At 47.0% G+C, this 26,988-nt stretch overlaps 2 protein-coding genes and 1 long non-coding RNA gene across 18 annotated transcripts in view; 1 reads left to right on the forward strand and 2 right to left on the reverse strand.

Annotated features, from left to right (window-relative positions):
* The window catches only part of MROH7 (maestro heat like repeat family member 7), a 30,878-nt gene extending 12,679 nt beyond the window's left edge, over positions 1-18,199 (reverse strand). For 5 of the 15 annotated variants that reach the window (XM_045026174.1, XM_045026169.1, XM_045026171.1 and 2 more), the window contains exons 1-12: positions 18,056-18,198; positions 12,968-13,344; positions 11,977-12,083; positions 11,540-11,626; positions 10,272-10,360; positions 9,343-9,469; positions 8,247-8,342; positions 6,343-6,447; positions 6,047-6,182; positions 4,641-4,753; positions 3,469-3,621; positions 2,817-2,971 (exon numbers count right to left, since the gene is read on the reverse strand). In XM_045026174.1, coding sequence (XP_044882109.1) covers positions 2,817-2,971; positions 3,469-3,621; positions 4,641-4,753; positions 6,047-6,182; positions 6,343-6,447; positions 8,247-8,342; positions 9,343-9,469; positions 10,272-10,360; positions 11,540-11,626; positions 11,977-12,083; positions 12,968-13,196 — 1,397 coding nt within the window. In that variant the 5' untranslated portion in view covers positions 13,197-13,344; positions 18,056-18,198. Of the gene's footprint in view, positions 1-2,816; positions 2,972-3,468; positions 3,622-4,640; positions 4,754-6,046; positions 6,183-6,342; positions 6,448-8,246; positions 8,343-9,342; positions 9,538-10,271; positions 10,361-11,539; positions 11,627-11,976; positions 12,084-12,967; positions 13,345-14,840; positions 14,983-15,022; positions 15,214-18,055 lie in introns of those variants that run through there. The other 10 variants (XM_045026176.1, XM_045026175.1, XM_045026168.1 and 7 more) reach the window with 9 other exon arrangements.
* Positions 13,552-15,856, forward strand: LOC123375370. Its single transcript, XR_006581418.1, has 3 exons — positions 13,552-13,602; positions 15,056-15,240; positions 15,804-15,856. It is a non-coding gene; the product is annotated as an uncharacterized LOC123375370 (long non-coding RNA).
* Positions 18,200-24,118: 5,919 nt separating the features above from the next.
* PARS2 (prolyl-tRNA synthetase 2, mitochondrial) lies at positions 24,119-26,572 on the reverse strand. Of its 2 annotated transcripts, none has more exons than XM_045026126.1 (2): positions 26,425-26,572; positions 24,119-25,780 (listed from the first exon to the last, which is right to left on the reverse strand). In XM_045026126.1, exons 1-2 carry the CDS (start codon positions 26,463-26,465, stop codon positions 24,325-24,327), a joined length of 1,497 nt encoding a protein of 498 aa, XP_044882061.1. In that variant the 5' UTR covers positions 26,466-26,572; the 3' UTR covers positions 24,119-24,324. The 2 variants fall into 2 exon arrangements, with proteins under 2 accessions (XP_044882061.1, XP_044882062.1); XM_045026127.1 differs by lacking the exon at positions 26,425-26,572 and adding an exon at positions 26,161-26,397.
* Positions 26,573-26,988: the final 416 nt, after the last annotated feature.

Below are 26,988 nucleotides of genomic sequence, written 5' to 3' on the forward strand. Positions count from 1 at the left end.
CCTAATAATCCACTCGCCCCTTTGGGCTACACCTTGATACCATTCAGGAGTGAAAGCTTTTCCAGAGTGCAGCAGTTCATTTCCTGAATGGAGCTTGTCATGAACATACAGCTAAGGGTAGCATAAAATCCCTCCTTTACCTGTAAAGGGTTAAGAAGCTCAAATAACCTGGTTGGGAGAAGATACCTTCCCCCACAGATTTGAAAGTTTCTGTTTTGTGCTCTTTGTTGTTCTCTCCGGAACAGAGAGGGACCAGGGCAGGAAAAATACATCCCCTAAAGCCACATCTGAAATAAGCATCTAAGATTACAAATTGTAAGTAATAGCAAGGAAATGTGTTAGGTTATCTTTTGTTTTAGCTTGTGAATTTTCCCTATGCTAAGAGGGAGGTTTATTCCTGTTTTTTGTAACTTTAAAGTTTTGCCTAGAGGGAAATCCTCTGTGTTTTAATTCTTACTACCCTGTAAAATTATCTTCCATCCTGATTTTACAGAGGTGCTTCTTTTACTTTTTCTTTATAATAAAGTTCTGTTTTTAAGAATCTGATGGGTTTTTAGTGTCCTAAAAACCCAAGTGTCTGGTCTGTGCTCACCTTGTTTACCTATTTGGTTGGTAGGTCATGTGAGATATCATTGAAAAGGGCATGATTTGCTGAATATGATTATCCTATTTGTATGCAGGTATCATTTTTGTATCTGAAGTTAGGCATATTGACTATGTATCTGTATTTCAAATGTTTTTACACCTGGGGAACGCTCACTAGGCAAAAGGTCTAAGTCTAGGTGGCTGGCTGGCTGGGAAGGGCCCATTAAAGTTAATGAGACATTAGAGAGAACAATAGGCCTTCACCTGGGGAGCCTTCCTGAGGATGCTACAGACACTACAGGTACACGTGACCTGGTCACCTGGTGCTGGACTCCATCTTGGGATGTCAGTATTTTTCCACTGACTGGCATAGGAACCAAGCTTTGAATCAAAGGATTCCTACCATATGCAAAAGCTATATAAGTAGGGGAGTGACATCATCAGGGTTCTTCACTAACTCCCCCACCCAAGGAGACTCCTGGAAACATCTGAGGAACAAAGACTGAACTGGGGGAAGTGATTGACCCAGACTAAAGGGATTTTTAGCCTGTGAATGGAACACCTGGGGATTTCAAGCTGTAAGCAAGTGCAGCCTGCCTCTTAAGAATCTACAGCCTGCTTGTATCATCACTTAGGATGAGAATTTGCTACTCATATCAATCTATCTAGTATATTAAGCTTAGGTTGCGTTATTTGTTTATTTGCTAGGTAATATGCTTTGATCTGTTTGCTATCACTTAAAATCTATCTTTTGTAGTTAATAAACTTGGTTTTGCTTTATCTAAAACCAATGTGTGGGAGTCATAACTCAGGGCAGAAAGCTGTTGTATATTCCTCTCCACATTGAGGCAGGGGGCGAATTTCATGAGCTTACACTGTACAGTTTCCCCGTGCAGTGCAAGATGGTATAATTGTGGGTTTACACTCCATAGGGGGTGTGTGCCTGAGTAGCTGGGAAGTGGGATAGCTCAGTGGTTTGAGCATTGGCCTGCTAAACCCAGGGTTGTGAGTTCAATCCTTGAGGAGGCCACTTAGGGATCTGGGGAAAAAATTGGTCCTGCTAGTGAAGGCAGGGACTGGACTAGATGATCTTTCAAGGTCCCTTCCAGTTCTAGGAGATTGGTATATCTCCAATTATTACCCTAGCGGGAGCCTTCCCATGCAGTAGCTAGTCAGAGCATCTGCATGTAACTGCAGCGGGGTGTGTCCCTACCTGTATGTGTGCTGGTGAAAGTGCAGGCTGAGGCCTGGAGAGAGCTTGTCACAGCAGTACAGTGTAAAAGGGAGCCCAGGCTGGTGCATCAAAGGGGCTCAGCAGTACCCCACTTCCAGATGGCACCCCCGGGGGAACCTATCATAGGTACCAACAAAGAAATCCCTGTATGTCTGGGTTACCTGGGAGTCCATCTCTCCCCATTACATATTGCCATAGCTGCAGCTTCTGAAAGCCCTCAAGCTGCAACTCCCTTGATACAGAACAGTGGGAGCTGTGGAAGGTATTTTCCCTGTTGGTCTGCTACAGCCTGGACTGGTCACCCTTCAGAACACACCGCAAAGCCCACCTTTTACTCTGGCTGTTTGGGGAAGAGACAGGATAATGGTTGAAGAGGGTTATTCAATGGCCTGGGGAAATCATGTTTTGGGACTGTATCTGACAGTGGTTGGGGGGGGGGGGGGTAGGGGCAATGGACTTCAGCCATCTACTGTGATTCCCCCACACATACTACTGTGAATTTATTAAATTGAATTTGTGGTTGAGGCATCCAGAGTCTAGGGAGAGCATGTCCAGCAATGGTGCCAGTGCACACAAGAATCCATGTACACACGCAGATTTTTGTTTTTCCAAGCACAGGCAGCTGTACGAGTGGTCACGCGCCAATTCTGCAGACTGAGAATTTATCCCCAGGTGCTCTCCTCAGTGGGATTTCCCCCCTTCCAAGCAAGCGAGTGACACACATTGAACAGCACAGTTAGTAAATATCATATAGGGCGTCTGGGCAAATCTGTGAGTCCTGCTATTATGAGATGGATGGAGAAGCAGCCTCCTGGGATGGAAGCCGGAAGGGGTATCATTTCTCAGTGGTTAGTGGTGTAATCTACCCCTGGCAAGAAAGACATTTTCTGCACAACAAGGAAGCTACTGCCAGTCTGAGACCTCTCAGGAGGAGAGGAAGGAATAAGGAACCCGAAGAGTGAGCTCTCAGTATCCTGGACATTAGGAAGTTTCATACCTGTCCAGCGGGAGTGGACACTTTAGAAGGGCTGTGGACACTTCTTCCAAAAAAGCATGAGCCAGGAGGCATAAGGCCATCATCACTACCTGTCTGGCATGGGAATGATGGATGGCTCTGAGCTGGGAGTGGATCCTGTCCACAATCTTTGGCACCTAGAAGAAAACAATACAGCTCAGAGAGAGTGTGTGCAAACATGTGTAGGGGGTTCCTTTTGGGGGTAAGAATTGGAGCAGAATAGGGCAGACACTATTAATGAGAGCAATTCCACCTTCCTGGAGCGCACATCAAGCATCATTACAGAAGACCTCTTACATTGCCTGGTCCTTCTCCTGGCCAAGGCAGGATTGTTCCCAGCGATCAATTCTCTAGTGTTTTGTAGAAGAGATTGATAGCTACAAAGTTGAAGAGCAAATCAGTAGGACTTCTTTAACCAGAACAAGAGGGAACTGCACCAGCTTGAAGAGAACCCCCTGTGCCTCCACATGCAGTCTCCAAGTCCTGAGACAATGGAACAAAGGCTCATTTCCCAGCTTTAGACAGTCTACTTGCAACACTTAAAATATAAGCATCACAATGAAGAAAGAGTCCCACTGATGGTACCTCAGGACAGGAGATTCTAAATGTTCCCCAGCTCCCAAGAGCCAACTACCTCCATCTGTATCTTCTGCTTGTACTTCTCCAGGATTACATTCAGAATAGTCTTTGATGCTTCAATGGTGCTCTCACTGGCCTCCTTCAGGCTTTCTACAGCTGTCAGTAGAAGGTCTGCCATCTGGTCTGGGCTGAGAAATTGTCCAAATCTCTGGAAGAACACAACCAAAGCACCTGATGTAGGTGACCCAGCTGGACACCCACTTTGCCGCTGGCACAATTGATAAGCAAAATCCAGACAAAGCCAAGTTTGGCTTTTTCCAACTTATTTAAGAATGAAATGCCTCCAACAATTTCAAGGTCATTCAACCATACCAGTGCTTCACGAGAGCTCAACTGCTCTGGTAGGTGATGCATTCAGCCTTTGACGTTCTCCTGAGCCGTGTCTATGGGATACTGTAAACAAATACCCTGGGGAGTATTATTTAGTCACTTCTTCAAACCAAATACCCCTGTAGATATTGTATAGTCACTGCCTCAAACTATTCAGTTAGTGAGGCCAACCAAGCTTCACAGTATTTTCTTTTGTGCTCACTGAGCCTTAGATAAAAGGACAGGTAGTTCTCCTCTAAAATATAGATGAAAGAAAAGTATTATGGCTGACAGGCTCTGAGCAACAGCTGGTCAGGAATTTTCTGTTCAATTTTTCCAGAAAATTAAAAATTTTTCACAAGGAAAAATTTTTTTGAAATGTTTCAGTTTGACATTAATCTGTATCCACCTGTGCTGCTGCATTACCTCATGGGAGTTCAGGTACCCCCATTTTCCTCTATGGGCTTGGTTACATCTCCCATGATGCACCCTGGATTCCCCTCTGGCTGAACTGCCACAGTGCATTATGGGAGATGTAATCCACCTGGGAATCCTGGCCCATGAAGGAGAATGGGGGCAAGAGGCACCCGAACTACAACTCCCATGAAGCACCGTGGCAGCTTGGTACAATTCAGTGTCTGTCTGAGCCAAAATGAAGTATTTTGACATTTCCAAATTGAAATAATTTGGAACTTTCCATTCTGTGAAAAAAAGTTGATATTAATGTTGAAATATCAGAATTTTCCATAGGACAGAAATTCCTATTTTCAGCTCTGCACTGTATACTGAGAGGTACAACACTGGGAACACACCTGCAGCCAGAAATACTTCTCATTACACCCTGCGTTGAGGATTCACCTTAACAATTTCAGAGATGTTCTCGCAAGTCCTGGTGGGCTTGTAGATACCCAAGATCTTTTGGGGCATTTGATGTAGCACTGCTGTCACAGACCCCATCTTCCTCTCGGGTTCTAAGAGAAGACAATACGTTTGGGAAAGGTGGAGAGAGTCCAGAAGAAAGCAACAAAAAATAAGTCAGGTTTTCTAAACCTTTTATATAAGGAAAGGTTAAAAAAACAAACAAACAAAAAAAAACCTGGGCATGTTTGAAAAAAAGAAGACTTGAGGGGGTGGGACCTGATAACAAGTATGTTAAAGGCTGTTATAAAGAGGGTGGTGATGAATTTTTCACCATGCCCACTGCAGGTATGACAAGTAATGGACTTAATCTGCTGCAAGGGAGATTTAGGGTATTATTAAGAAAAACTTTCTAACTCTAAGCACAGCTAAGCTCCCAAGGGAGGCTGTGGAATCCCCATCCTTGCAGGTTTTTAAGAACAGGTTGGACAAACACCTGTCAGGGATGGTCTAGGTGTACTTAGTCTTGCTTCAGAGCAGAGAAGTGGACTCAGTGATTCTCAAGGTCCCCTCCAGCCCTTCATTTCATATGATTCTATGTCTGAAAGACTTCCCATTTTGCCCTTAAATGACTGGCTTCCTCCCACTCTCATTCATGTTCCTGAACCATAGCTGCACTACAGGCTTGAAGTCACAGTGCTTGAAGGAGCAGCAGGTCTATTGCATAACAAACACCCTGCCATGGAAAATATGGATGTATGGGGAGGCAGACACTACATCACTAGCTTCCTAACAGCCTTATCCTGTTCCTTAGAGACTATTCTTCACTGTCTCTTTCCTTCAAAACACTACATACTCACAGTGACCTACAGGGAGCTTCGTTCCTGTGGCATACTCTGCCCTAACCCCCTCTGCAGAACATACCCCTTTTAAGTGTAACCTTCATTAACATAGATAATATTTTTACCTCAAGGTTCCAAAGACACAGACAAGGTTTTCATCTCAAGACCAAAAACATCAAGACATTTGATCACGGCCTTGAAGAGACCAAGAGACTACTCACACTTTGATCTTAGCTCCAAAGAGCCAGTGGCTCTGCTCTCCCACCATCCCTCCATGAGTATTATAGTGCCACCTATCACAGCACCTGAGCACCTTCCACAAAAATCAACAGCAGCAGTGAAGTCCTTAGAGGATTCTCACCTAAAGACCTATTGGGGTTTCTGAACTAATCCATTTATAGCCTAGAGAAGGGAAAATGGCCGTCTGCTTACAAGCTGTGTTCTAGCCTAGTTCTCCAAGAAGATGCCTGTTCCTATAGGGACTCATCATCAGGTTAGGGTTAGTGTCCAGCTGTTCACAGGCAGGAGCTTTGGGTCCTCTGAGTTCAGAAAGTCCCCTCTTACCCTTTTGGCACCACATGAGGGAGTAGAGGAAATACAAGCCTTCCATAGCCTGGCGGCCAATCTCCTTCTCTGGGTCACCAACACGCAGGGCCAGCCGTCCAATCAGGAGCCCCAGCCTGGGGAACTTGTGTGACATCTGAGTGAAAATCAAAGGGGGAAAGGAATCAGCGTGTTGGTTTGGCGGACAAGGAGAACCTGTCATCAGTGGCCATAAAATGTCCCACATGAGGGGAAGAGAGCATGGCCTAGGGCCATTCTTCCTGGCATCAGGCTACCAGGGGTCAGAGATCACTCACACAGAACTGAGGACTCTCGGCTGCCGCTTGTAACAGGCAGACACTGGTTATCACAGCCCTCGCTCGCTCATGAGCTTTCTCTGATGTCATCCAGGGGGCCAAGTGCTGCAGGAACAAGCAAGGGAGGCCTGTGTTAGAAACTGCAGAACAGGGGCATGTGTTGCAGTGAATCCCTAAAGCTGATCTCTCTCTGACCTGATCACCACAGTATTAACCAGACAGGCTGTCTGAGGGTATGGCTACACTTACGGTTTGCAGCGCTGGTAGTTTGCAGCGCTGGTCATCCAGCTGTGTAGGAGCAGCGCTGGTGTGTGGCCACACTCACAGCTACCAGCGCTGGTGTGTGGCCACATTTGCAGCATTAGCAGCGCTGCTGGGAGTGATGCATTATGGGCAGCTATCCCAGCATTCAAGTGGCCGCAACATGCTTTTCAAAAGAGGGGGTGGAGTGGGGTCTAGTGTGACAGGGAGCGGGGGGAGAGAGAGAGAGTGGATTTTTGGAGCCAACACTGTGTGTTTAGCTTCCTGCCTTGAAAAATCAGAACATGTTTCCAACCCCTTAGTCTTAACTCTTAATTGCAAACAGCCTGCAGCCAACACGACTCCCCGCTGTTTCATTCGCTCCGTGCCTGCAATCTCATTTGATTGTTTACAGCCAGGTACAGATGATCACAGCAAACAGGAGCTCTGTTTGTTTTTTAGATAAGCAGCAGCAGCAACGGCAATGGAGCTCCGCACGGAGCTCGTTCACAACAAAACAAAGAGAGGCTGCATAACAAAACAAAGAGAGTAATTTATAAAAGCATTCTGGGATACATCCTTATACCCTGGAGGCCAATCACAGCGCTGGTGTGTGGCCACACTTGATGACCAGCGCTGGAATCCTTATTCCCCATGCTGAGTGAGGTGTACGGCCAGCGCTGCAGCCAGGGAGTTGCAGCGCTGGAAGTGCCCTGCAGGTGTGGCCACTTACTAATTGCAGCGCTGGTGGAGGCTTTCCAGCGCTGCAAATCGCCAGTGTAGCCATACCCTGAGTCCTGCTCCCTTTCAGGATGTGTGTCATGGACAATTCTCCTGACACATACCCCTATAAAGGGGTAAATCTGGCTTTAGCACCATACGTTTCACTTCTGTGTTCATCAGGATTGCAGTGCCCTGTAATCAGCCCACTGCGGTGAGGGACTCCTGGAATATTCCATCCCTCCAAAGGGCTGGTCCCATTCTCCTTCTGAGCCCTCGGTCATATCCAGAGAATCAGACAAGACTCAGGCAGATCTCACAATCCTCCCCCTTCCCTGGGCCTCAGGGACTTTCTAGGTAGGAAGCAAGAGGGTTGAATACCACTGAATACCTCTCCCATCCGTGGATCACTCAGTCCCTCTGGGGAGGAAGGGAGGAGTGGGTCCCTCTGCACCGGAGAGCCACTCCTACTTTCCCAGGTCTGATTGCCTCTATAGGAAGGAGGGTGAGAATCTTTGCTATTTTTCAAACTCCCCAAGCCAGACAGGAGACCCCAGAGTTAATGCTCCATAATCTGATGCTAGAGACCCACATTCCATTCCCACTCCTCTGGGAGAGGGGCAGGGGAAAGAGAGAGCCTTGCCATAGCTGTCAGCGACTGGAAGGAAGGACAAAGGGAGTCCTTGGCTGTGAAGAACAGGACAAGCCTCCTGAAACGCTGTATCAGATTTCCTTTCCCTTGTTTTCAATGAAAGTGATTTTTTTTTCTTCTGCCCTGAAGCAGCTAACACTACATATGATCCCACTCTAGGGAGCAAGACATAGGGTCCCATTTGAGAGACAACAATAGAAACACAAAACCCTCCGGTCTCTCCCTTGCACCCTTCCCTCCTCACACTGCCACAAGATGGCAATTCCCCCAGCCTCTGCCCATACCAGCTTACATCCAAGAAATTCTGCAGCTCTGCTGGGTTTGGCTTCTCTGACAGGAGAGCTCTCAGCATCACTTCCAGGGCATCCACAGTCTGGTTGTACAAATCCTGAAAAGAAAGAAGAGCCGCAGCACTTGGCATCAGACAAAGCCCGTGATGTCTAGGAGCCTGTCTGTGGGGGTCTTGTGACACCACACACACACACTTTACAATCTCTGCTTCAGACCCCTCCATTGACTGTTACTGCTAGGAGGCCTGATATGAAACCAGCTAAGAGGGCTCCACCTGCAGCATGGCATAGGACACGGAAGTTGCTACACAATCACTGGGCTCTGGACACTGTTCATGACCCAAAGCCCAGCAAACACTCAGCTTTGTGGTGTGTAATCATCTCAGCAGGGTGGAGAGAGCTCCTCCTTGCTCTGTTATCCCCAGTCTTCTTTCCACCTCAAACAACGCACATGCCTCTTACTCACCAGACACCAAGAGGGAAGTTTTTCCAATCAGTACTAGGCAAACCAAACTTCCCTGGAGACAGCACTTTGATGTGGTGTGAAGGCTTGTACATGCCAAAGACCCTGTGAGCTATGCTGGTTGGAGCTGTAACTCCTGGGAGGGACACCTAAGCTGAACACGTCAAAGGGTGGGGACCAGATAAAAAGCAGTCCATGGGTCCTCCAGGTTGGGAGTCGAGTGATAGGCCAACCACCTATCCTCCTAGAAAGGAGTTAAGCTACAGAAACACAACTTCCCAAAGTTCTGCAGAAAAAGAGATGGAATTATCTGGGCCAGGTGTTAAGAATGAAGCCAGCGTGTCTGCCATGGCAGGCATGCCACTGGGCAGCTGGAGGAACTCCGGAAAGGGGCTGCCTGAAAGAACCCCTCCATCAAACAGGATCTTGAGAGGGAACCCTATGGGACGTAACACACGGAGGACATGCAGAGAGTGGCCCAGGATACACAGGGATGGCAGAATCTTGTTTGTGCCTAAGCAACATTTGATGGCACAGGAAGGATTCAGATTCAGGTTCTAGGCAAGCCAAGGGAGTGGGTGTAAACCAACCAAAAGACACAGAGGTAATGTGCTCTGAGGAGGACAATGAATTACCTTCACATTTACTTTGTGGCCTTCCTGCCTTTGCAAGGCTTCAATTGAGGGCAGGGCAAAGATGCTGGCAACGCAGACAATGACCACATCCAACTTCTCTTTACCCTCCAGAGGCGGCTTTGCTTTGCTAGTAGAAAAATAAGCACCCATTGGAATTCCCGCTGTGGAAGAGGCACCGGGGCTTTCATTCTGTCACTGTGGGACCGTGAGAAAGGACAGGAAAACATGGCTGACAGAAGTCTGTGCTAATGCTTTTGGCATAAAGGAGCAGCGTGGATGAGGACAGCAGGGACCGAGCTAATTATTATTGTTATTTGTGGTACAGTCATGCCTAGAGGCCATAACTGAGATTTGGGCCCCATTGTGTTAGGTGCCATACAGATTTAGTGACAGACCCTGCTCAAAAGATCTTATAATCTAATTACCCAAGACAGGCAGAGGAAGTATCATTACTACCCCCATTTTACAGAAGGGAAACTGAAGCACTGACTTGCCCACTCAGGAGTCTGTGGCAGAGCCAGGAAGTGATCCCAGTCTCCAGAGTGCCAGTCCAGGGCCATAACCAAGAGACCACCTTTCCTCGTGTGCTGGCAGAGTGTAGGACTGGCACCGAGGAAAGCAGCAGGGGTGTGGCTATTCTGGCATCCTGTATAGTTGCTGGTGGGAGGATTAGCCCACACTCAGAGGGGAACCTCAGCAAACATCTGGACAGAGCGGGAGGGGAGACTCCATTCAGACACCATTCACTGTAACAAGTGCTTGGATTCAAGATTCTCCATGTCAGTCTGAACAACCCGCCCAGCCAGGCGGCGAGCGAGGTGAGTGCTCCCCATTCTGTCCCTCTGAATGCTCGGCAATGGGAGCTGGACGTCCCTCCTGGGAGGCTGGGATTCCTGGATCCACAGAGTCAGGGCGAGACATCCGAGTACCTGCAGTCTGTGATGAGCTGCATCCCCTGGCAGCGCACGGCACTGGAGTGTGAGTCCAGCGAATCCTGCGGCAGCGATTTAATGTGCTTCTGTGAATCACAGAGGAGACAGACGTAGTGATGAGCTCCTGGCAGCCCTGCCAACCCCAGTGTTTGTCCCTCTGCCCTAACAAGGGGATGACCCCAATCTCCAGAGAGCACAGGGAGGGTAGCTAACCTCCCAGGCCAGACCAAAGTCCCAGCCAGGCCCCCCCAAGTGAATAAATCTATAATGAGCAGCTGACCCAATCACTCCTGTCTCTGACCCTCTCGCCCTGTGTCCCTGCTTGACAATCAAAGTGAGCTGGGGCAAGTCCATTCTCTAACTGGGCCAGGGATGGAGCTTTCTCAGTGGAGAGTCCTCTGCTGAGGAATTTACCTCAGGAGATGTAGGCCAGAGCCACTCACTGGCTACCTCTAAAGTACTCTGCAAGGCTCATTTATTCCAGTTCGTTTATTCTTGACCATTTTCTGGGCCTCCTCTTGGATTCTGCATTAACTCCCTCGGCCCAGGGTAAGAGATCACTTGAACTGGAAGGTGGCTTGCCCGAAAGTTTGACCTGGTGCCAGGTTGGTTTGCTGCTGCCAGCGTAGCACAGATGGGCTGTCTGGATCTCCTTTGTGACCAGGTAATGCCAGGGCCAGCTACAGGGTTATTGCCGCCCCAAGCAGCAAAAAGAAAGGAAAAAAAAAAGCTGCGATCACGATATGCAGCTCTACCGCCACTGTTTCAGTCTTCGGCGGCAATTCGGCAGCTGGTCCTTTGCTCTGAGAGGGAGTGAGGGACCCGCCGCCAAATTGCCACCGAAGACCCGGACATGCCATCCCTCACTGTTGGCTGCCCCAAGCAGCTGCTTGCTGGGCTGGTGCCGGCCCTGGGTAACGCTTAGTGTTCTGGCTTCTGTATGATGCTTGCAATAGAGTCCTTCCAAATTAAATACACAAAGACATGCATTGGAACAGTGCTCTTGTGTCAGGAAAACTCACCACCCATTTGTGGCCCTCTATAGCTACTCCTCCCTCTATACTAACCTCTGGTTATTCAATGAGCACCTTTATTTGGATAACATGGAATTGCTTAATAAATACCCACAACTCATTGCTTCTGGAGTGTCTGAGCCTATGCCTGTCTCATCTGTGCTCTCATAAGGCAGGTTAACAGGAGCATTCCTTGAAATTCTAGATATAGCTCATCCATCCCGCTCTGTCACATGGGCAGAACTTACTCACCACAATCTGCTTGACAACCATGAGTTTCTGGCTGTGAAAGGAGTTCGTTTTCTGTCCGGGCCCGCTGACATCCTTGCCAAGTTCCTTCTTGGATCATGGACCCACCCAAGCAAGGAAAGAACATGTGATATTAGTATGGAAAGTTGACAAACATCAGTCAGACACTTCTCCCATCAAAACACCTCCTGAAGATTCACACATTCTCTGTTGTGAGAAAATTATTAAATACACACACCTCTACAGAAGTAAAATCAGACATCAAGCTACGTGGCCCCCGAATGTGTGTAGTGAGTGGATAGAATGAGGTCAGAACCGTAGGCACTTAGAAGCACTGCATAAATGCCTAGCCTGGACTGAGTGCATGATAAATGTCATGGGGTGGTTGGATTAAAGTGTATAGAAGTGTGAGGGGAGAGAGACATGGCGCATGTTCCTACCAGCTTTTTCCAATCATTCAGTGCCACCATCTCCAGTGCCGGCTGCACTTTGTCCTCCTTTTCTCCCACATCCTGCCTTATTGTCCCACAAGCTTCACTGGGATTTTCTGAATTTGATAAGAAGGGAGAGGGTAAAATTCTGCAGTAGGTGGTTAAAAGGGGTGCATGGTGGAAAAAAGAATAGAAATACCAGCTGCCCCTCCCTCCCTGGCATTCAGAGGAGGCTAATCTTGTATTTAAGATACAGAACTGGAAATCAAGAGATGAGGGTTTAATTCTCAGCTCTGCCACAGACTTCATGTGTGATCTTGGGCAAGTCACTTAGCCACCTCTCTCCACTGCACCCAAGTTATCTGGAAGCCAGTGGCAGCTCCCGGTTTCTCAGATGCCTAGTTCTGGTGCAAGATAAAGCTGCAAGTGGAATGTGGCTTATGCTGCTGACTTAAAGGCCCTTAGGAAGTGGATGGAGCCTCATAATGCCACACCACCTCTCAACTCCTTTACCACAGTCCGGTAATGCCTGAAGAAGCATCTCCAGCACAGGAAGTGCAAGCAGCAAAAAAAAAAAAACCAACAACACAACACTTGGCAGACAGGAGAATCCAGCCCGGTTTCTCTCAGTATCTCAGTTCCCCATCTGTAAAGCAGAGATGATAACCCTTCCCACCTGAGGGAGGTGCTCTGAGGACTGAGATTGGGATTTTCCCTGGGGTTAGGAATCCAATTCCCTCTTAAATCCAATGGGTGTTGAGTGCCTGCGGCACCTTTTAAAATTGGAGCCTGATCAAAGAATGTTTGTGTGATATTCGAAGGCACTGTGGTGTTGGGGCCATACAAGCACCTTGGTAGTTAAGACGCAGTTGGGCCCAGGCCTCACAATGCCATTTCTTTGGAGATCTTTCTGGTTGGAGGTGCCGCAGCATCTAATGTTTATATGAGGATATTGTACACATAGGCCTCTCCCCTTCCCCAGACACACATCGCTCCTCACCTTCAGAAGTGGCCTGTGCAGTGCTCCGGCAGGCCATCATGTAGAGAGCATTCTTGGTCACCACTTCCTCCAGCCTCAGAGGGCAAAGCTGGGTCATCAGGACATCAGCTGACGCCTCACCTCCAGTGACCAAACTCTTGGTACCTTCCTCCCCGTCCTGGGTCATAGAGGTATGTTCTTGGAGCCTCAGAGCAGTGCCTGACCCCTCACCTCCATGGACTGGATTCATGTTCTCTCTCTCCCATGACTTGCTCAAGAGATACTGTTGGCTCCTGTGGTCTATGCCTGACTCCTCCTCTCAAGCATCAGGCTAAGGTGTCCCAGGGAGCCACTTGCACCTTCTTGAAGGGGAGTGTCCATGTACACATGCAGCCTTCCTGTAACAGAATCAGGAGCAGTCATTTTACCTCAGCTTTTTATGGTAAACTACCAGATGTCACTGCTTTGAATATGCAAATGAAGCAGTAGCGCAATCGATGTCATAACCATGTGTTGAATAGGCACTGGTGATGAAGCCAAGACAGCATCTAACAGCCAATCAGTTTCTTGCTTTGGACAATCACTGCCCTCAGCCACCTTACACCGATTACTGTGCAGCCTGCTCTGAAACATGAGAGCCTTGACTTCGCTGAAGTGTAAGTGCCAATGAAATTAATCAAAGGCTCTTTCGATTCCAATGGGAGTAGGATCAAGTCTTCAGGGAGCTGTCCAGTCCAGCTGGTGTGCCGTTCTGCATCACAGCTCATTTCCCTTTCAAACACATTTCACTTCTCAATAATGCTCCTGCTCGTGTGCAATCAGCTGGGTACTGCTGTTTTAAAAACAATAGTCTGTGTTCTTTGAGTTACACAAAAATAAAATCTTCAACAAATACTCTAGATTAGCTAGATGTTAGAAGCACACAGAAGTTGCATCGTATATCTAGGCAGTAAATACTGTAGAATATGCCCTGTTCTCATTTACACCGGTGTAAATCCAGAGTAACCCCAGTGTTGACAGAAGTCCGTGAATTTGGCCCCAATCCTGCAATTAGATCTGTGAGAAGGGAGTCCCTGTGCAGGTGTGCAGCCCCAGTGAAGCCTGTGTGCATCAGATGAGAGCAGAATTTGGCCCTATTTCTATTTCTCAAGCACGAAAGAAAAAGTTAGTTTTGGGAGAATTTATGGTTAAAATGCTTTCAATTTATTTTGTCTTATCTGTGGCCTAAAGATGCTTCTCTTACCCAGCAGGCTAAATAATTTTTTTTAAAGTAAATAAAATGATGCCCAAAGCAAACTAAAAACCATCGTATTCAGCTTTTCCAGTTACTGGTGCTTTAAGGAAAATGCCAGTGTGCTATAAAAGTTATTCTAATTACTATAAGTACAAAGAAATGTAAACCAGTAAAAATGCTTGTGAATAATATTTAAAAAGAATATGTAGCCATCAAAGAGGAGGCTCCTAATTTGACAGTTGGAAAAATGCAGAATAGGACTATAGAATAGCTCTCTTACTAGACAGCTGGAAAGGGACTTACACAGTTGATGTAAATTAATTAAAAAAAAATAAAGATCTTTAACAGAGTTTACATAAGTGTTTTATTCACTTCTGGTTAATTTGATACATCAAGGACTTTACAACTACTCAGACTCTGATTTCCCATGCTCTCTAATGGAAAAGCATATTTTTTTCTATCCTATTCTGTATTATCAAGCTTTGCCTCCAGCTGAGAGTTATTATTAAAACGGCAGCCTAAACGAATGGGATGCAGTACCGTTTATTCAGTGGAAATGGTGAAACCATTACAGGTCTTTCTATGGACTGCTCTGAGAACTTTTACAGCATAAATATTCTTATTCAGTATTTATCTAGCCATCTATGGCATTAGAATTACCTTAATCACTGGAGTTTTCAACCCTAGACTGAGATTGTCGTGCAGAAGCTTTTAGGGCCAGAAGCTTAGCTTGTATAAATTGGTGAAACTCCACTGATGGAGCTATGCTGATTTACACCAGCTGAGGATCTGGCCCCTAGTGTATAGAAAACTGTTAACACTTTGAATCCTGCCAAAAGCACCTTTAACATTGGTCTGTCCAACCATGTTTGCAGATCTAAATGAGCCGGAGGAGGGAAATTACCACATCTAATTACTTCTTGTCTGTGCTGGACGTTCACAGCTGTCAGGTAGATTCAACTTCTTTCAGGAGATAATGACAGAGGAAAGCATGGACTAAGACTGACAAGGAGAGGTGACTCTAGCACACACCAGCAGGGGGCGCTGTCACAATAGAGAGGTATGACGGTATATTTGTCATGGAAACAAATCAATTCTCCCCTAAACATGAGATTTAATGGCGTGAGGTTGTCTGATTAAAATATAATTATGCAAACCATTGCTGCTACCACTGCTATATAATTGCAGCAAATCTTATACAAAATATAACTCATGGCCAGAAAGGGTTAAGCAGCTTGCAGGTTGAAGATCCCACTTTAAAGTCATGTTAGAAAGGTATTTGAATGGTAATTAAGGCCATTCATGGTAAATAAGTTTGCATTTCAAAGGTCTAGCCTATGTTGTTAGAAGTTAAAGGTAATATTGATTGTGTACATCTTTGGTGCTAGCCATGTAAACAAACCGTCTGTCACTATGACTATTAATTCAGAGATCAAGAGAACATCCCAGCATTTAAAAAAAAAATTGTGAACACAGGATCTCTATGTATTCATCTCTCTTTGAAATATATAGCAGAACATTGGTGAATGTTGGAGGAACAGGCAATTGTCTTGTTAATTCACATAGCTAAGTACCAGTGATGGATCCACTTCAAAGACGCCCTGATTACCTATTGTTCCCCAGGGACTCCAACCTGTCAAAGACAACCTGAAATTGTATAAAAGATCCTGGGGCCCTGGTACTTTTAATGTCAGATCTGCTTAAGCTTCATCAGGGGACGTTTGAGTCACAAGATGAGCTCCCAGTTCAGCTGGTCCACCCTGGATATGATATTGGACATTGGACTATAACCTATGAACTAAATTCTAAAAGAACTCTTTGCAACTACAAATCTCACCATCTCTGCTATGTATCTGAACCTCAAGAATTAAATTAATGTCTGTATGTATATTGATCTTTTAACCATACTCTCTTTTTGAATAAATTGTAGTTTAGTTAATAAAAATTGGCTGTAGCGTGTATTTGGGTAAGATCTGGAATATTCATTAATCTGGGAGGTAATGTGTGATCCTGTGGGATTGATAGAACCTTTTCTTTGATATGATGAAATAAGATTTTCAGAAATCTTCATCATATTTGATTTGGGTACCTGGATGGAGACCTGAGGCTGGGTTACTTCAAGGGAAGTGTGTTGGTGGCTTCCGGGCAACCAGTGAGGTAATAAAGAAGCTGCTTTATGCTGGCTTGGTAAAGCTAAGTCTTGGAATATCCACCAGCTTTAGGGAGAGTGTCTGCCCCATTCTTTTCAGTTCACCCTAATTGAGTGACCTCAGTTGGCCCACATTGCGACCTCAGTCACAAATGGATTTTCCTGATATTGAGTTTGGAGCAAATTCTGCCCTTGGTGTGTAAGGCCATCATTGCAGTGCAGCAGAACTGCCTGTGGCAGTCCATATCCTCCTGGCATTATAGTGCCATACTCCATGGAGACTCCCTCAGCACCAGAGAACGGGGAATCTCTGGGCAAGGCTAGGGCCAGAAGAGAGGCAAGACCAGTGGGTCTGCAAACATATGGCCATGTAGTGGGTCTGTCAAAATGGAAAACATAGCCCAAGTCCTCTGTGGAGCTCAGCAGGCTACGTGGAAGGAAGCTACTGGTAGGGAAGGAGAGAAAGGCAGGGAAAGGGGAAATTAGACCTTTGAAAAGAACCATGAAAACTGACTCAAGGATAAAAGGCTTAGATGGGAAAGGAATCAGTGAAAAACTGCCAGGACATGAACATTTCTATTTTGTTTACAGACAGTGAGGAGTGGTGAGTGCCTGCCTTCTTCTGAGAAGACAATGAGTTAATCTCTCCCCCCATGTAGGTGAAAGTCTCCCACATTCTGATGAATTAGCTCAGGGCCTGATTTTCAGGAGTGCTGAGCACACAACACTCCAGTTGAGTCAATAAGGGCTATTCTCAGCTACCACACGGACAACCCCAGGGACTTAGTGTGTCCATAAAGAAAAATTTGACCCCTAATCCTTGGTCTCTTGCATCTAAGAAGCTATAGTTTTTAATAGCATCTGCTGCAAGATGTTTAAGTCAATCAAGTGAGGATTTTTATTATACACACCCTCCCATACCCTTCCTCCCACATCTTAGCTTTGTTTTGCATTGACTTCAATAAGAGATTAAGTAGCATATGTCCTTAGGTGGGGATTTAAATTTCTAACTCACAGCCACACCTGCTGACAACCAAAATTGGATTTTTGGAGAGGACAATGCCACATTCTTTACTGATAGTCAAACACAAAGAACAAGAGAGTGAAAAGATATTTTGTTAAACCCAGCAGAAGGGTTGGCGTTAACAGCAATGGAGCGTAACGGCACAAAAACCATGAGGAGAGCAAGAGCACATCTTCCAGCTCCACTGAAAACACCCTTGTTTGCAGAGAAGTCAGTAGAGTGCAGGGTGGGCATCAGTTGTTTCAGAAGCATTACACATCCCTGTCCTCAGCTGAGAGATCCACTTTGTATGGGTATTTAGTCAATCCAGCTGCTGCGTGTCTGGCCTAGCTATTGCAGCAGGCAGATTTCAGAGAGGCTCTGCTCAGAAAGGCATAGGTGCTGGAACTAGTGGTGCTGCAGCACCTCCTGGATTGAAGGGATTTCCATCACATACAGGATTTAGTTTGGTTCAATGGTTCTCAGCACCCCCTCTATAAAAATTGTTCCAGCACCCCTGCTGAAAGGGGTAGAACCACAGCACAATCTCCAGCCCTGGAAAGGGGGTCTGTTGAAGGAAGGTCTGCAGAAAGTGAGAGGCAGCACATGAACCTCATTGAGCTCTCCCTTCTTCCCACACCAACCCAGTGAGCTAGGCTCAGCAGACTTCTCACACCCAGCTAAGGCTTTAAAAGTGTCCAGTCTAGAGGCTAAGGCCCTTACCTTCAAATATGGCTGAACTAGGCTCAGTGCAGGGCCTTCTTCTCCTGGGGGCTATCATGAACTCAGAGCGGCTCTAAGTCTCAGCTAGCTGCCAGGATCCCCAAGGAGCTGTTAGTCCTGCTAGGGAATCACCTGGATACAGTAGCACTCTGGCCATGCCTCCTAATGCAGGGTCTGTGTTGGGAGTGGCCTAGAGCCCTTCTCCCCATCCGGACCAGCTGTGCAAATCCTCAGCTGGCCATTTCAGTCAACATTGCTACATCTTTGCACCACCTGGGTAGAGGAGCATTTTAGCAACCAGCCAGGTGTCCAGGCCACTGCCAGTTATTGGGATGAACTATCAATTATTCTGCTTCTTGCATTTAGCAGATCTTTGCAGGAACTTAGCATAATTAAGGCAAGCTGGGAAGCAGGGGGAATTGCTATCACATGAAGTAAACTTGACTCTACACCCTCTCTGATATGCTGGGGTAAACGTCTGTGGAAAACAGGAAGTCTGGATATATTTCAGGGCTACTGTTATGGGGAAATACGACTGCCAGGGTAACTGCTTGCTTAACAATTATTTTTTTCATGATATATTTTTGTAACCCCTGCTTCTTGCCTAGTGACTGATTTTGTTTGGTCAGCTATGTGACACTTTTCTTGATTGACATGTCTCTGTAACTTTTCGAGTATAAAAGGGGAACTGTGGGTTTGGGGCAAGTAGATCGCTTCATGGACACATCAAGAAGATCTCCAGCCATAGATAGAAGATTGGCCACTGGAAACCTGTGTCTGAGTCATCTGAATACTGCTCCAAACTCCTGAGGGGTAATTATCAGTTTGGGATGCTCTATAACCTATTGTGTTTGTGGGTGCTTGAGACTAAATAAAGCCAAGACTTTGAGTAAAGGTATTCCAGTGGGAATGGTGGAGACTAATAAAGTGCTGGCTTTGAGTGAACACGTGGTTTTGACTCGTCTGTGCTAGCCATATAGCAGACGGAAGTGCTGCGTCTCCCTTGGTTTGTCCTGATACCACCTTGCATAGATTAAAGTTACTGAGAGTTTTGGGTTTGGGAAACACCGGGTAACACCTGAGCAGCACAAATGGGCCAGAACAGAGCTGAGGATGTGCCTCTAACAGTGGGGAGATGCCTCTGCACATCTTTCATGTGCCAACTTATGAGCCACATCAGCTATCCAGCTCTTGCTGTGTATTCCTAGAGCTCAGGCACCAGCTGTGGGCTGGCCCTGCATTCGAGATACACATCCGTGGCTTCCCTCCCTACTCTAGAATCCTTCCAATCAGAATTGCAGCAAGTGGCCCTGATAGCCAAGCTGTGAAGATCCACAGGTCTTTGCATTCCTGGTGCCTGCTAGTAACTAGTGAGCTGAATGGCTAATGGAACCCATACCTTACTAGAGGCACAACCCAAAGGTCTCCTGATTGGAGGAGTACCTGACCTCACTGACCGGTCCAGCTGCACTATCCAAGCCAGAAGGAGGCACAGGAAGTTGTCTGTGCAACTGGATGAATTCCTGGCTTACTTCAACTTTGGACTTTGCCTTCCTGCCTCATTCCTGTGCACTGCTCTCTTGCCTTGCTCCTGATCCCTGCCCCGGTCTCTAACTCTTGTTCCAGCTCTGATCCTTGGCTTGACTCCTGATTCTGATCACTAGGTCTGACTGGCCAAGCCCCTGATCATTACACAAGGGGGACAGGCTCACCACATTACAACACATTTGGAGGATTCATGAAACATTGGTAGCATGTGTGTAAGATAGGGCTGCTATTTCTCCAAATGGCCCTATGTTCCTCTGCAGAAGTTACCAGTGACCGTGCAGAAAGATTTAACTTTCCTTGGACCTCAGCATGAGCGACAGTGGAATGCTAGGTGCCCAGCATCCTCCATTCACACTGAGAATCCTCTATTTATTCAGCAGTTGCAAGCTGGACCTTTGACATTTATCAGATTAGATGCTCTGTGCATTCATAGGTAATTTCTGGGCAGGGAAAGGTAAATTCTAAGTTGTTAATATACTGAATCCACTGAGCTATCCTAATATACTGAATGTCTCTCTTACACTGCTTGCTTGAATCACTCAGCCTATCAATCACTTTAAATCATACTTCTCCCAGTGCCAGTCCCACAAATTCCACTCTGGGTAATCGCATGCCTATGATGGAGATTTTTATGAACTAAGTGAATTCATAAACTATGAATAAGAAAATCCTTACTCTTAAAAGAAAGCCAGTGACACTAAGCAGAATTTCTACTTTTTTATATCCTTCCTTGCAGGGTGGGATATAAGGATACTAAAAGTTTTGCAACCCTCATATGATATTTTGAATTAGACTCACACTCCTAAAATCTCTCTCTCATGTGTAGCCAAAGACTCAAAAAGTAATAGCAATTTTAAAAAAAATACATCAGAAGCAGGAAGCCTGCTAAACAAGGAGTGGGGCCACTGGACAATCGAGATGATAAAGGAGCAGTCAAGGCATATAAGGCTATTGCGGAGACACTAAATTAATTCTTTGCATCCATCTTCATGGCTGAAGATGTGAGAGACATTCCCAAACTTAAGCCATTCTTTTTAGGTGACAAATTTGAGGAACTGTTCTAGATTGAGGTGTCAGTAGAGGAGATTTTGGAACAAACTGATAAATTAAACAGCAATAAGTCACCAGGACCAGATGGTATTCACCCAAGAGTTCTGACGGAACTCAAATGTGAAATTGCAGAAATACCAACTGTAGTCTGTAACCTATCATTTAAATCTGCTTCTGTACCAGGTGACTGGAGGATAGCTAATGTGATGCCAATTTTTAAAAAGGGCTCCAGAGATGATTGTGGCAATTACAGGCTGGTAAACCTAACTTCAGTACCGAGCAAACTAGTTGAAACTATAGTAAATAACAGAATTATCAGACACATAGATGAACATGATTTGCTGGGGAAGAGTCAACATGATTTTTGTAAAGAGAATTCATGCCTCACTCTCTGAGGGGGTCAACAAGCATGTGAACAAGGGGGATCCAGTGGATATGGTGTACTTAGATTTTCAAAAAGCCTTTGACAAGGTCCTTCACCAAAGGCTCTTAAGCAAAGTAAGCTGTCATGAGGTAAGAGGGAAGATCCTCTCCTGGATCGATAACAGGTTAATAGATAGGAAACATAGGGTAGGAATAAATTATCAGTTTTCAAAATGGAGAGAGGTAAATAGTGATGTCCCCAAGGGGTCTGTACTGGAACCATCCTATTTAACATATTCATAAATAATCTGGAAAAAGGGATAAACAGTGAGGTGGCAAAATTTGCAGATGATACAAAACTACTCAAGATAGTAAGTCCAAAGCAGACTCCGAAGCATTACAAAGGGATCAAACAAAACTGGGTGACTGGGCAACAAAATGGCAGATGAAATTCAATGTCGATAAATGCAAAGTAATGCACATTGGAAAACATTATCCCAACTATACATATAAAATGATGGAGTCTAAATTAGCTGTTACTACTCAAGAAAGAGACCTTGGAGACATTGTGGATAGTTCTCTGAAAACATCCACTCAATGTGCAGCGGCAGTAAAAAAAGCAAACAGAATGTTGGGCATCATTAAGAAAGGGATAGATAATAAAACAGAAAACATCATATTGCCTCTATATAAATCCATGGTATGCCCAAAACTTGAATACTGCATGCAGATGTGGTCGCCCCATCTCAAAAAAGATGCATTTGAATTGGGAAAGATACAGTAAAGGGCAACAAAAATGATTAGGGGTATGGAACAGCTTCCACATGAGGAGAGATTAATAAGACTGGGACTTTTCAGCTTGGAAAGGAGACTACTAAGGGTGGGGAATATGATAGAGATCTATAAAATCATGACTGGTGTGGAGAAAGTAAATAAGAAAGTGTTATTTACTCCTTCTCATAACACAAGAAGTAGGGGTCACCAAATGAAATTAATAGGCAGCAGGTTTAAAACAAACAAAAGGAAGTGTTTCTTCACACAATGCACAGTCAACCTGTGGAACTCCTTGCCAGAGGATGTTGTGAAGGCCAAGACTATAACAGGGCTCAAAAAAAGAACTAGATCAATGCATGGATAGGTCCAACAATAGCTATTAGCCAGGATGGGCAGGGATGGTGTCCCTAGCCTCTGTTTGCCAAAAGCAGGGAATGGGCACCAGGGGATGGATCACTTGATGATTACATGTTCTGTTCATTCCCTCTGAAGCACCTGGTATTGGCCGCTGCTGGAAGACAGGATACTGGGCTAGATGGACATTTGGTCTAAGGCAGTACGGTTGTTCTTTTCTCAATGGCCAGATCTTGCACACAAGAGCAGGTAGATTGACTGCAACACCAACATATTTAGACTGTTTTGTGAATGTCTGACCAAGGTACTGAACGGGACTGTCCTTTTCCAAGTCACAGTGCTGCCTGAAGCATTAAGGTGTGATGCTATCTGGAATTTTTCAGAATTCCTTCATATTGTTTTTGCCATAATTTCATAAGTTCAAATCACCAGAGTTTAAACTGCCTCGTTTAATATTTTTTTGGATGGCAACTGAGGGAAGCTAGGGAAAGAATATGGTAGTATTTAAGGTCAAGTTCCTGAAATTGGATTCTTGCAGTAGGACTTTTGCAGAACCCTACTGAATTGGGCAGTGGGGAGCCCTACCCACAGGAACCCTAACCCTTGGGCGGGGAGCCTTACCCACAGGAACCCTATCCATGGACAGCAGGTATAATAGGTCAGGGGAGCTTCTGGGGCCACTGGACCCCTGGTTGGGGGTTTGGCAGGGGAAGTTTTTACTTTATTATGCCCCATGCAGGTTCCAGGGCAGCTTAGGCGACTGTATGTGCTCTTCAGCTTCCAGGGCTCATCAGTAATCTCCCTGGACTCGAGAGAGATATTACTGAGGAACCAAGGAAGCTGAATAGCAAATACCTCCTCCCCAGCTGCCCTGGAACTTGCATGGGGCATATCAAAACCTTCTTCGAGTGAGAGCTTTTCCCCATGGCGGCTTGGGGTCTGGGGAGGGGTGGCATGGCACAGCTGTGGCTGGCCCGGGGTTTCTCCGAGCAGGTGGGGGGACTCAGGGTACCTCTGGGCAGATAGGGGGTGGGGGGAGATCTAGGCTGTGGCTGGCCTGGGACTCTTCTGGGTAGTGGGGCTCCAGCTGGCGCATAACTCCGGACAGCTCGTAGTTCTGGCCAAGGATGCAAGGCGTTCAGGCTGCCGGCCAGCCTGGGGCTCCTCTGGCCGAGGGTGGGGAGTGGGTCTCAGGGCTCCGGCTACAGAGGGAGGATGCAAGAGAAAGGTGTGTAGCCAGGGGTTAGCTCCACACACTGTCCCCATCGCTAACTACACGTGATCTACCCTTTGGAACCCTAAACTTAGGATGGGGATCCCAACCCATAGGAACCCTAATGGTAGGGCGGGGAGCCCTAACTGGGATGATTTAGTTGGGAATTGGTCCTGCTTTGAGCAGGGGGTTGGACTAGAAGACCTTCTGAGATACCTTCCAACCCTGATATTCTATGATTCTAAGAGAAAGACTATGAACACTATTTTTCTGGGTTAGGTATTTGTAAAACAATTAAATCTGTATTCCTATTAACCTTCAGAGTTAGCATTTGGACTCAAATTAAAGGGAGAAGACAGTCAACTAAAACAAGGACAAATATCTGTCTCAAGTTTTGCTTTGAAAACCTATTTAAACAAGATGTGAGAATGCAACACCTGAAAGAGATCAGAGAAGAATCTCCTCCTCTCCCCTTTGTACATTTGACAAACCTGTGTCTAGTTCGTTTCACTGTTGCCCTTGTACAGACTGCTAGGGTCTGAGCCTGCATTTTCACTCAAGCATGGCACTACTTCTGTGAATACAAGTAAGCACATGTAAGTCTTGACAGGATCAAAGCCATGGTTGGTTTCCTCCTTCGTTTGTGTGGGTCCTTTACACAGCAATAGGGGAGAAGAAAAACATAAAAGGAACAGGGAAACATGATTGTGAAGCCACAGAAGTTAGCAGAGAGACTCAGACACAGGTTAAGGATCTGAAAGTACTTTTAAACTCATGTTTTGAAACCAATTAGACTTCAAGCCAAATATGTGCCATTAATACAAACAAGCCTCAGTTCCTAGCAACACGTGAAGTCATGTGCAGTTTCCACTCAAACAAGAGTAATCTTTCACCTGTAACTGTAATCCTTAAAGAGGGATTTAGATATGGGTAAAACACCAAGGATCACAGACCAAAGACTGGAAGATTATGGAACTTGCACTTTACTTAGCAATTCAATTACTCCTTCTTTAGTAAGGAACATGATCTCCCCAGTGTTTTGATTCCAAACTTCAAACTCGGGGGGATTATCAAAAACTTTCTTCCCAGCTATTATAACATATGGGTAACCAAGTCTGTTAGCATCTTTTAATCTTTTACCAATGGTCAAGTGAGTCCTGTCATCCAGCACAGCTTCCCCTTTAATCTGAGGCACAACTTCGACAATACTGTCATATAAATTATCCATTAACATCGCACCCATCTCTTCCCTGCTGCCTTTCTTAGGGGGAATGAGGCAGACCTGGTAAGGTGCAATGAGGGTTGGCCAACGGATGCTGTCTTCTGTTGAAAGCACCTCGACAGAAGCAGCCAGAATCCGAGTTATGCCCAAGCCATAGCAACCCATTTCTGCTAGGACTGGTTTGTTTTGGGCAGTGTGGAAGCTGACATTAAAAACAGAAGAGTACTTGGTGCCCAGATAAAATGTATGCCCAACTTCGATCCCTTTGGTCTCAGACAGTTTTCCTTTGCAAACTGGGCAGTCTGTCTGGTCAGGATTTATTGTTTCCATGTTGGCTGAAAAACTACAGTTGGAGCAGATCATCAGCCTGTCCTCTCCAATGCCTGCGGGGAGCTGGAACTCGTGGGACATGCTCCCCCCAATGCTGCCCGTGTCTGCCTGCACTTTGACAAAGTGGAACCCCAAGCTGTTAAACACGTTGCAGTAGGCCTCAGACACCAGGCTGTAGGTCTGGCGAGCAGCTTCCTCACAGGTGTCAAATGTGTACATGTCCTTCATGTAGAATTCCCTGCTGCGCAGCAAGCCAAAACGGGGCTTGGGCTCATCTCGAAACTTCCGTGTTATCTGATATAGCAGGAGCGGCAGCTGCTTGTAGGACAAGCTCCCTTGGGAAGCAATCAGGTCGGCAATGGTCTCTTCATGAGTTGGCCCTAGACAGTACTCTTTGCTGTGCCTGTCTGCAAGTCGGAAGAGCTCTTTGCCCATTAAATCCCACCGCCCACTGGTTCTCCAGAGCTCTGCAGAACTTAAACTGGGCATATTTAGCTTCTGCCCCCCGATAGCCTGCATTTCTTGGTCTATCACCTTGACAAGCTTCTCCATTGCTCGAACAGTGTAAGGCATGTAGTAGTAGCAGCCGGGGCTAGAGGGGTGGATTAACCCTGCTTGTATCATCAGCCTCTGACTCTTGCATGTCAGATCATCAGGTTTGCTCTCCAGCCCAGCCACAATGTCCTCTCGAAGATTCAGGGGCTGAAAGAGCTGGGACAGCACCAGACGCTTTGCTCGGTGAGGGGGACCATGGTGACATCTATAACGATACTGCCTCTGGAGGGCACGGGTTGTCAGACCAGGAAGCAATTCCTTCCATCGTCTTAGCAGCCATTCCATCCCCAGGGCCATGGAGGAGCCTCTGCCAAACCTGCAGTGGGACCGAGTGCATTAGCATAGCGATATGAACACCAATTATTTTAGCTCAGGAACATCCCAAGCGAGGGCCACCTTCCACTGACATAAGCGAGGGGCAGGCTGCAGCCAACTTCACGGAGGTGCGGCCCACCCCCTGGCACGCCATGTGCTCCATCCTGACCCCACTGGCCACGGCTGCGGAGACAAGAGACCCCCCCGCCCTCCGGTGTTTGCCATAAAACGGAGCCTCGCCTGCTGTGACCGGGCACCACATCCCACGCGGGGCCCCGCGGCCTCTGGGGGCTCGGAGCAGCGCGCTCCCTGCGCTCCCCGCTGCGGGGCTCGGGCCGCGGCTGGCTGCCCCAGGCGCCCCCCAGGCCGCGGGTGTCCTACCGGGACAGGGCGCGGCAGGCCGGCCCGTGCTTGGGCCCGGGCTCCCCTCAGGCGCTGCCGCCCGGCGAGTCTGCAGCGGGGGCGGGGGCTGCTGGCCGAGCGCCACCCCCGCCTCTGCGGGGCTCCGGGCTACGCGCTGCACCACAGGCCCGGGAAGGGTGGCGGCTCCCGGGGCAACGGCCTTGGCGCTGCCGGCTGGAGCCCGGCACAGCCTCCCCTCAAACCCAGCCCGGGGCTACCCCCGCCCGCGAGCGGCCGCCTCACCCCGTCCCTCCGCCGCGGCCCAAGTGCCCGCCAACGGCCATGCGATGTGCGCATGCGCCAAAAGACCCATCCCGGAGGCTTGGTCTAGCTAGCCAATCAGAAAGGCAGTTCCGTGGCACGTGATACCCCCAGAGCCCGAAACGGCTCAATTCAGAGGTTGTGCCGGAAGACGCCGTTCTTCGTGACACCATAGAGAGAGGATGGCTGGAGCAGGGACCTCTTTCCGGTGGAGACTCTCATTCCGCTGGGAGGCTGAGCTCTATGATCAGTGCTTTCACTGGCCGCCCGCCTGGAACGCCTTAATTGGAGAGGGAATCGTTAAATATGGAAATGTAGTCGCAAAGTTAATGTGGGCTGTGTTGCCAGGGCCGACTGTAAAGTATTTGCAAAGATGTCATTGCTTATGCCCAAATAAGGTTGTTGGTCTCTATTAAGGTGCCACAAATTGTAGCAATTTAAAGGGGTTGCTGTCTGGAGGTGCACCACTCCGTGCATTCCGTCGCTATTCACGTTGGCCGGCTCTAGCTGCTGTACCGCTCTCAGGTCCAGCGGGCAGCATTGCTC

This window comes from Mauremys mutica, chromosome 8, assembly GCF_020497125.1.
Source record: "Mauremys mutica isolate MM-2020 ecotype Southern chromosome 8, ASM2049712v1, whole genome shotgun sequence".
Classification (NCBI taxonomy): Eukaryota; Metazoa; Chordata; order Testudines; family Geoemydidae; genus Mauremys; species Mauremys mutica.

Bases quoted from the DNA above. Each gene is read 5' to 3' on its own strand.
- PARS2 (XM_045026126.1), bottom strand. From the start codon at position 26,465: ATGGCCGTTGGCGGGCACTTGGGCCGCGGCGGAGGGACGGG. The intron at 25,781-26,424 runs GTGAGGCGGCCG...GTCCCACTGCAG, and splicing joins GGCCGCGGCGGAGGGACGGG to GTTTGGCAGAGGCTCCTCCA.